Consider the following 10,702-nt stretch of genomic DNA (forward strand, 5'->3'; position numbering starts at 1 on the left):
TTGTCTGTTTAAAAAATTGTTTTTGCCCAAGACAGCTCTTTGTTTTAAGACATTTGAAATACTGAGCTGGTGTCTGACCACAGGAATTGACCACAGCATCTCTTCCTGCTTGAGACTTTCCCTGAAATGTGCTGGTAATAGCAGCCTAGAGGAAGGTGGTTATATTTGATAAGTAGAGGGAGGAGGGCATATATGTGATTCATCTGAACGTTGCATCCGTTTATTTAGGTGCAAGGTTGAAAAAGAAGTTCCAGCCCCAGCCCGGTTTTACTCCACATGCATGCAGAGATTCTGTGATTTTTGTATTCTCCAGTGGAATTGGGACATTGGTGCCTTTATTTTCTTGACATTTATTACTAAAAGCTTTTCTCAAGACTGTAAAAGTGATTAAAATGGCTATGTCGCTTTAAAAAGAATCTTTTGTACTCACCTCACTTATGACAGTGTTTCCTCTTCTTCCTCTACAGGTCTTGCTTCTGTCCGTCCAAGGGCAAGCACACTCTTCCTGAGAAAGTATCAAATGAGTGGTAAGACAATATTATTTCTGCTTTCAAGGAAAACCTAAACATTTTCTGTCTTGTATATAACAGAGAGTATTTAGAGAAACTCAGATATTAGTTAAAAATGTTCAACTTTTCATAGATTTACTTATTTTCACATGTGATATAATTTCCTTTAGTTGTCACTGTTTTTGGAAACATACAGACTTTGTGTTTACACATTTGGTGACATTTTCACCAACACAATTAATTGGCCACATGATTTAGTGTAGTAGTCACGGATTTATGCCTTTTTCTTCATACGTCTTTGACATTTTTCCCTTGCTCTAAAGAGTATGTTTTAATAATGACTGATAGGATTTAGGCCACAGCTTGGATTTCACTGCAGCAAATCAAAAGAATCCATTGTTCTAGATTGGATCTGTGATGTTGGCCTCCTTTTTCACAGTGCTCTAACCACAGTCACATCCAAGTGGATGCTACAACTTTTTCATTGCAATGTAATAGAAACGTAACATGCCCTGTGCTGTTTTCCATATTAGCCTTAGTGTGTGAAACTAGTGTAAAGTTTCCATATCCTGCCTGTTTTAGGATGAGAATTAGAACTGTAGGATTTTTCTGTACTGTTGCTTATGTTTCATAATGTTCTGTTATCTTACTCTATTTTCAAAAAGCCATACCCCGTGTTTTTCAGTTAATTTTAACGACAAGAATACAAGAACTGTGGGTTCTAGAATAACATCAGAACTAATGCAGCACAAGAAAAAGGGGTCGTTCACCTACATTTTCATAGTTTGCGAGGACTTTGTCTGACTTGAGCTAGTAATTTCTGGTTAGGATTCTTAAATTTCTCAGTTTCTTCCAAGAGCCATGGGCTTCTCACACATAGAATGTACGGAAGTAGAAGAAAACCAATCCCCTGCCCCTGTCACTTCAGTGGTTAGAAATGTGTGTCAATGAGACCAGTTCAACTTCAAAGGAGGAGGTATTGTAGGGAAGAAAGTGTGGCCCAAGTCCCTCTTTGGAGCTTTTATTCTTTGGACATTGGTAGAACAAAATGATTGTGTGTGCTGAGGATACCCTGTTCAGTTAGGTTGGCATACTCATTTTGACATTTAAGTTTAAGGTAGGCTACCTTTCAGTTGAGTAAAGACCCATTTATTTTATCAGTAATGTATGACTAGATGACCGAGAGGTCATTCGGGATACTGCCAGATATTCCTGCGCATCTCACGATTGACTCCTGGCCAGAAACTGGTTCTTAGAGCTGTCAGCTATTAGATCCTGATAATGAAAGTAAGCTATGTGTAAATGTAGAATGAGAAAACAAAACACTGCTGCATAGGGGTTCAGAAATACAATAGGTAAACGTTTTTATTAGCTAAATTTCTCATCTGTCCCAGATATTGGCATTTTTATGAAGGAATACTTGAGATGCGATCATTTATAAAGAAAAGAGGCTTCATGGGCTCACGGTTCTACAGGCTGTACAGGAGGTGTGGTGCTAGCATGTGCTTCTGGCAAGGGCCTCAAGAATCTAATGATCTTGGTGGAAGGTGAAGTCATCATTCACATGGTGAGAGAAGGACCAAGAGAGAGTGGGAGGTGCTGCAGTCTTTTAAATCAGCAGATCAGGCCAGGTGCAGTGGCTCACACTTGCAATCCCAGCACTTTGGGATGCTAAGATGGGCAGATCACTTGAGCCTGGAGTTTGAGACCACCTTGGGCCAACAGAGTGAGACCCTGTGTCTATGAAACATTTAAAAATTAGCCAGATGTGGTGGTGCATGCCTGCACCCCCAGCTACTCTGGAGGGGAAGGTGGGTGGATGACTTGAGCCCAGGAGGTCAAGGCTGCGGTCAACCATAATCACGCCACTGTACTCCAGCCTGAGCATCAGAGTGAGACCCCGTCTCAGAACAACAACAGTAACAACAACAAAACCCCAAAAAGATCCTCCATGAACTCAAAGCAGGACCTCACTAATCACCAAGGGGATGGCACTAACGCATTCATGAGGGATCTGCCCCCGTGATCCAAAGACTTCCCCACCTCAAACCCTGGGGATTACATTTCAACGTGCGATGTTGAAATGTAATCACAGACATTCCCTAATTTATTTTGCCTTTCCTTATCTACACGGGGATTCTTTCATTTGAACGTAATAGAATATGTGTTAGGTCAAGAAGTAAAACTGTGTTTTCAGATTTTACACTCAGAGATTCATCATGCCAGATTATTTAAATGTTAAATTTTGTTTAAATTAAAATTTTTTAATTGATTTTTTATATAGCGATAATCAGATGTATCTTGTTTTATATAGGGATGATGAGATAACTAGCAACTACTTTTATTCTATGGTATTTTATTATACCAAAATTGATTAGTTATATTTTTACTTTTAGTGCAAGAAAAGAGGAGAAGCTTTCGCATATATTCTGTGAGTAAACTTTCGAAAAGTTAAGAAATTAATTGTTTAAATTAAAAGTCGATCTGTCATGATTCCTTAGAAATGTAACAGGGACCCAGTGCTGTTAGCATGATCCTTTTTAGGTGAATTTTCTAACTCTTTTCTATTTTCCTAAATGTCAGATTTATGCAGGAAAGTCTTTAACTTACTGTGCCCATTTTTAAGGCTGTCTGATTTTTAAGTTAAATTTAAATTGGTTGTGATATTGCCTGGGCGGTGCAAGCATGGCTGCTGGTTTTCTGGAAGCAGGGTTGGGAAGCAAGGTTGAGTTTCCCTTTGTGTGTGCCATTTTCTCCCATTTCCCAGGTTTCATCCCTGGTGGGTCTGAGCTCAGAAACCTTCAGGTGTAATATATCCAGGGAATACACATCCACATTCCTTCTAAGATGGGAGGATAGGTGGACCTGCGGTTCTAACCACAGACTTACTATTGACCTTGCTGGCTCTGTTGTGTTTCACCCTACCTTCCCAGGTACCATGTGCTATGATTTCGGAGACTGTGTTGGGTTCTTCAAAATACACGGCATTGCTTGTTTCTGTTCATGTCACTCCCTGTGGGCACCAGGGTTGTGCTTTTATGTCAGTTACCACTCCTCTATCTGCTTGCCACCTTGCAACATTGACTCAGAATCATCTGCTGTCAATCCTGTCTCCTGGTTCTGTGTATAATGTTTATTTTATGACTAACTCTCATGAGATTTCACAAGGAAGAGAAAATAAATTTGTGGTCAATCCATCATATTTAACCCACATTTAGAACCTATATGTAAGTGTAAATCTAAGTTTAATGGAACATAATTATGACCTTAATTCAGACAATTTTCTAGTTATACCTATTATAAGCATATTACACTTTTCCACTCAGGGCTTGTGTAATAACTCTATTCAAACTCCGTACCTGCCATGTGGTCCCATTGCTGTGCAACATAGATGGAGCCGATTTTGTTAGCACACAAAGTGTTGGAAATTTTCAAGTGAGCTAAAAGTCATTAATTATTTTAAAAACATCTAAAACATGTCATAAAAAGTGGGGAGAAAACCGTGATCTCCAGGGCCGGGTGTGGTGGCTCATGTCTGTAATCCGAGCACTTTGGGAGGCTGAGGCAGGTGGATCTCTTGAGGCCCGGAGTTCAAGACCACACTGGCCAACATTGTGAAACCTCATCTCTACTAAAAATACAAAAACTAGCCAGGCATGGTAGCACATGCCTGTAGTCTCAGCTACACAGGAGGCTGAGCCAGGAGACTTGCTTGAACTTGGAGGTGGAGGTCACAGTGAGTGATAGGACATTTTAATTAAAAAAAACGGGGACAGATTTCACCTGAGGCTGTACCAGTTAGTCTGTGTTTTGGTGCGTTATTCCTGTTATTTTTATTCTCATGTATGGAATTTTCCTCAGAATTGACTTTTCTTATTTTAAAGTATTATGCTGCACTACCTCAACAGTAGTGACATTAAGGGATACCTTCTTTCCCTTTGAATGAAAGTATCTGAATCAGTCCATTTTTATTTTTTATGCCATATTTGTTTTTCAGACAACAAAAGTATACACATATAATCACATAACACTGTTAATGTAATCTATAACAGAATAGCTTAAGAAACATAAGAGTTCTGCTGGAGTTAAAACATTTCTATCTTAAAGGGTAATTTGGTCCTTCAAATAGTAATGTTGTTCAAAAACATCTTGGATTTTGGTTAAGAAAGAAGTGAATTTGCAGTACAAAGCATCTAAAGCAGCAAAATGCTGTTGGACTCTATGGATATTTCGGATTGTTGGCTACTAGCAATGTTTAAATGCAGCTTAGGTTTATAAACAACCACGAGATCTTCTCTGTACCCTGCCTTTTTTTTCATACTGACTGATTAGTAGTAGATCCAACCCTGTTGTGTCTTTAATGAGTTTGCGAGAGACCCTAATGGAAGAGTGTGATAATATGATGCAAACAAGCATATTAAGAGGAGGAAAGAAAACTCATCTGAGTTATTTTTTTTTCCAGTTAAAATAATCAGTATTTTGTGGTTTTAAATAAAGCTGTTGATCTTTTCAACTATTTGGTGATTGGCATTTAGCTACTGGGATTATTTTTAGCCAAGAGCACTTTCTCTCTCTCTCTTTCTCTCTCTCTCTCTCTCTCTCTGTCTCTGTCTCTCTGTCTCTCTCTCTCTCGCTCTCTCTCGCTCTCTCTCTCTCTCTCTCTCTCTCTCTCACTTCCCTTTTGTAAATTTGAGATGGAGTCCTCATCTGTCACACAGGATGGAGTGCAATGGCACAGTCTCAGCTGACTCCAACCTCCGCCTTCAGGAATCAAGCAATTCTCTGCCTTAGCCTCCTCAACAGCTGGGATTACAGCCACCCAGCACCACACCTGCCTAATTTTTGTATTTTTAGTAGAGATGGGGTTTCATCATCTTGTCCAGCCTGGTCTTGAACTTCTGACCATGTGATCCACTCACCTCAGCCTATGAAAGTGTTGGGATTACAGGAGTAAACCACCTCACCTGCCCAGCAGGAACATTTACTTAACATAATTGAGGCAGTTTCCGTATTGACTATCGCACTCTCAACAAATGAATAGATATTTTTAAAGTATTTTAGAGATAGTTGATTTTCCACAGGGCTCAAAAGGTTCACTGTCATATCTCTGATAGCACTGTGGATGAATTTTCACTCATTTGTATCTGTAGGAAGATTTACTTTCCAAATTTTCACTGACTTGAATATTGGTCAAGCTCTTATTGAACTCCTTAATTTCTCCGACATTCTGTGCTCAGCAGCTGCATGTAGGAGAGAAGGGGTTCTCCCTCTCCTGGAGAGGCTCACTTTCTCATGAGGGGGATGCCCTGCAGGCAATTGTAGCATGTAACACACAGTGAATTACACTGATGTGTACGCAAAAACAGAAGTGTTTTGTGGTGTGGCTGCAGGCAAAGGGATCCCAGAAGGTGGATGAGGTCAAGCTTGCTGGGACAAGGGGGAAAGGAATAAATATTCCAGACAGAGAGCAGCACGAGTGAGGCAGGAATGTGCCATAATGTGCATCAAATAACTTAAAGAATGAAATCAATTAACTTTTGAAACGAATGCAGAGTATTCTCAGAAGTTCTCATTTGAGTAGTGTCATAGCAGTCTTATGTAAACATGAAGTGAAAGTTACATTCCAAAAGTCGTTTTCATCATCTGATTTTTGGATGTGAGAGAGTCTTAAAAGCAGTACTTTTTCCATCCTCCCACAAGGAAACAGGCCCAGGGAGACCTATGGCCCCTCACTTGTTTGGTGACTGAGCAGCTCTGGCACGCACACTCTCTGGCTCTAACACACTGGTTCCATCGCACTCTCTCTTGAATGCACACATTAAGGATTAGTAAGGGAGTAAATGTAGTATTAGGTCTTCATTTACTGCAATCAAATGCTCTTGTGTCAATATTATTTAATGTATGATATTTTGTTGCAGTTAATGAATAACAGAAATAGAAAATCTCAGTGCTTTTTCCTGCATCAGAAAAAGAACATGAAATTCCATTATAAATGTTTCCCATTATTTATAAAGGGAATTTATAATAGTGGCTTGCCAGGTTTGATGATCAGTGTCATATCAAGGGCAGCATTTTATAACCCATTTTTCAAACATCATCTGTGACGAGAGCCTCCAATGAGTTTCCCATAGAGCTGCACATGATACCACACTCGGACAGGTCACGGGGTATAAAAAATACCTTAATGCCTTATTGTTTGACATTGTGACAAAGGGAAAAAACCCAAACTTTGGTAAGTTTATCCTACTGTGATGTCTTTCTCTATCTTCCTTCTTCTTCAGATACCTCCATGGCATCTTGATAGAAAATACAGCTCGTGTTCCACCATACTCCTGGATAACAGCACAGTCAGCAAGCCTGATCTCAGCCAAATATTAGGATGGTGAGTACAACGAGGTTGCCAAGGGCTGAGTGACAGACCCCCGTATGCTAAAAGCATGCGGGCCATCCGCTGTTAGTTCAGCCATTTGGTTGCCCTTTTCAGCAGGCAGTTGAAGAAGCTGATGTCAATGATATATGGATTTTTCAGGACCTAAGGATGAATTTTTTTAATCTTAGACACTGTGTGGTAAAAGGGAAAGCCAGTTAGCAAATAAGCCATCCCAGAATAATCACAGCTCTTTATCTGATGCATTTCTGTTATGACAGTATTGAACCTAATGGGCAGGAGAGGTGCTTTTTATTGGATGTTTCTAGGAAAAATTAGTAGTTCTTGATGGGCCATAGGCCTAGCACGATGGGCACTACTTTGGAAACTACTCTTGGAAGAAGGAACAGCTTGTCCTCCAGTGGCACCATAGTGTATCTGCATTTAAATTTTCCCATCATGCACCAGCACATCATAGGCCACAATCAGAGATGCCCTTTCACAACACCCTTGACAGATGGCTTCAAGTTGTTTTAAAAAGCCAGCTCCAATGGAGATGTCCAAAAAATATTATTAACATGTCCTTCCATTATGAGTGTTGATATTCAGAAAACAGTTTGACAAGTGGTACCTCAGAATGTTAATGTCCTTATCCCTAACTTCACTTTCCAGTCTATAAACACGACTAAGTTACAAGCTTAAGTTTGTCTCTAATGTACTAGTTTTAAGCTAATTTGTTAGTAACTTCTACTTTAATCAAAAATGGCCATTAATACTCCTAATAATGTGACTTTCCTCTCTCATGTATAACAATAATTGAGATCCAATTCTGTTTCAGCAAGAACTGGACTTCACCTGTGTCTAAAGCCCTGAGCTTTGATCTGTATGGTGGCATCACTTAATGTTTGTATTCAGTCCTAAGTAAAAAGCCACTCTTTCTTGGCTAGAGTCCCTGACTTCTTCTGATTTCAAAAGATTCTAATGTCTCAGTATGCAATTCAAAAGTAGTTTTTAAGCTTGCCCTTGTTCAAACAAGTGAAAGTCCTACTTTTTCTTTCAGTGTGGTCTAAATTTTACAAGATTTTTTTAAAAATTGAAATATATATACAAAATAATATATATTTTTGGAGAAGGGGTTTTGCCGTGTTCGCCAGGCTGGATTCAACCTCCTGGGCTCAAGCAATACACCCAAGTCAGCCTCCCAAAATGCTGTGATTATAGGCATAAGCTTCCGTGCCTGGACTAGAAGTCTATTTTTGAAGCATAGTAAGTTTTAATTTACTCTCCAGTTTTAGAAGGGATTATTTGGTATATTTGCTTTTGATGAAAGAAAGGTTTACTGAGCAAGTTAATATAGAAAATTGGCTTTTAGGAAAGATTTTGAAAAACGTATTTCATGGTTAGTAGAGCATTGTTCTCAATGGAAGAAGTGAGCCATATTAGAATCACTTATACTGTTTCTTCAAAACATATGTCTGCAAACACATGCATCTTCCCAGCTCCACCTTCCCTCCGGCTCTGGACACTCACAAGCCTTTTAGGAAAATGAGGAAGTATGTGAGACATCATTATATGGATAAAAGCATCCCAGATGATTCTGATCTTCACCCTAATTCAGTCATTCCCAACTTTGCTGCACATTGGAATGACCTGGGGAACTTTACCGACAACCCTGATGCCTAAAGCATGCCCAGCACCAATTAAATCAGAATGTCTCCAGCTGACATTGAGGTCCTGTTTAAAGCTCCCCCGGTGATCCAGTGTGCAGCAAATGTGGAGGCTACTGCTTCCTTTGTGTGAAAAAGTGATGGTTCTAACATAAAAATTACAGGTTTTCCCTGTCATTTGCTCTTCTTTCTACCCATAAAGCCTTTCATCTGTGCGAGTCTTTTCTATCTATGTGTGCATATGCTTCAATTTATACCACACCGTAGTGTTTTCTGAACACCTGCAGTTTACAGGAGCACTGTTCAGGGACCTTGGGTGAATCCGTCTTAAGCCTTGGTTCTCTTAACTGTAAAATGGGCGGTGCATGGAGTGTCACGTGAGGTTTGGTGGTCCTTGTCAGCATGTAACTTCAAATTCTGTGATCTTATAATTTGGAGATGACACTGTTGGAAGCACTATAGAAATATCTCTCTTAGATGCTAATAATGTTGTAAGGCCTACTTTTTACAACTCCAATTTGCCTTCTCAAATTATTCTCAGCCTCATTTTAAATGTTGAGGGTGAATGGAAGGACAGACCTTATCAAAGAAAAGCCCCTGTTTCCTGACACACAACATCTGTGGATGTCTTTGTAACACAGTAACATACATCCAAAGAGTTGTATTTGTTCATTCATACTTTCTTTAAACTAATGTAAAGTACCTGTCATTAATATTGTATGATGTGGTGTTACGCTGTGTGTTTAGTACTGCTTATTTTAGGAGAGCTACAAGTGTCATCGATTTTTGGATGCGTTATGCTGTTTACTAATAAATTTTCTACTAATCATGCATAGGCGATTTTAAATTACTTTGTTTGGTATAAAGCACATTCATTCTGTGCTTTTAGGGAAATAATGACAAATGGGTGAGTACTAAATCAGCTGAAATGCAGGGCCTAGCAACTTAAAAAGCAAAACACTACTGTCTGGCCTAAATGTAAGCATATGAACACATAGATATAAGTAACTTGCACAGAATGAAAGGTTCTATGGGCAGAAGAGCAAATGACAGGGAGAATATGTCATCATTTATACCTAAGAACCATCTGCAGACGCAAGTCTTCTATCAGCCTTTTGCGTAGTATTTTGGTTCTCCTGTTTTTGCTGTAGAGCCAGAGGACTAAAACAAAAGAAAAGTGCTCACATGATATTGTTTTGAATACACGATTCCAGGGCCACTGAGAGGGTTCCCTCCCCCGCCTTTGGAAATATATCTTCAGACCTAACAAATGATAAAATCAGTTCTTACAACTTTTGTTTTTCTCCACAGTGTGACCATGGCAATATGTTACAACATAAAGCACAGGTGAGCTCTTTGAAACCTGTCTTCTTATTCCAGCTCATCACTTTGTGTCATATGCAACACGCTGTCAGGTCCTAACTCTAGACATTATAAGCTGTAGAGTGCTTATTTTACAGTGCTACAGTAAATCGTTTGTGGGTTTTTTGGTTCGTAAAAATCTTTTAAATTATTAAGGGTTCCAAAGTGTATTTGTTTATGTCTTTGTTTGCAATTCATTTGGAAAGAAGCAGTAAAAAGATGCCCTAGCCTCATGCAAATATACAGTAGGAAAGAGGCGTATTTATAAAGCTATCAGGTTACTGTGGGTATTCTTTAACCCCACCAAAACTCCAGAAGTGCTAACTGATTAAAATAGCTATAAGAGGATTGTACATATCAATGAATTCGTTCACTAATAGTCACTGAGCTTTCTTGTACAATAAATGGATCTGTCCCCTTACTGGCTGTTACAATATTATGCATTGGCTACTTGGTTTACTTAGAGTGTCAAAAACTCACTTTCATTAGTATCACCACCATTATAAAAATGTCTTCAAATATGGAGATGCCTTCAAGCTCACAGTAGTACGTATGAGTTTTCAAAGTTGAGATTTTCAGCTTGAAAGTTTTAGCTTTATTATAGAGAAATACTTGTTATTTTCCTTGAAATGACAGACTCACTTGACTTAATTTTATGGATAACAGTCAGTTATACTTTCAGATACAAATGGTGTACTGTGAAAAATTGGCTTGTTCAGCTCACAATTTAATCACAAGTGCTTTTCTTTAACATGACCATACTTCAGTATGCAGAAGCGCTTTATGTGAACTTTCTA

At 39.0% G+C, this 10,702-nt stretch overlaps 1 protein-coding gene across 1 annotated transcript in view; it reads right to left on the reverse strand.

Moving 5' to 3' along the window:
* Positions 1-10,702, reverse strand: part of LOC141581415 (uncharacterized) — a 578,148-nt gene that overhangs the window by 223,814 nt on the left and 343,632 nt on the right. Inside the window, exon 11 of the mRNA XM_074386828.1 lies at positions 431-505. Coding sequence (XP_074242929.1) covers positions 431-505 — 75 coding nt within the window. The remainder of the gene's footprint in view (positions 1-430; positions 506-10,702) is intronic.

Source organism: Saimiri boliviensis, chromosome 1, assembly GCF_048565385.1.
Source record: "Saimiri boliviensis isolate mSaiBol1 chromosome 1, mSaiBol1.pri, whole genome shotgun sequence".
NCBI classification, from domain to species: domain Eukaryota; kingdom Metazoa; phylum Chordata; class Mammalia; order Primates; family Cebidae; genus Saimiri; species Saimiri boliviensis.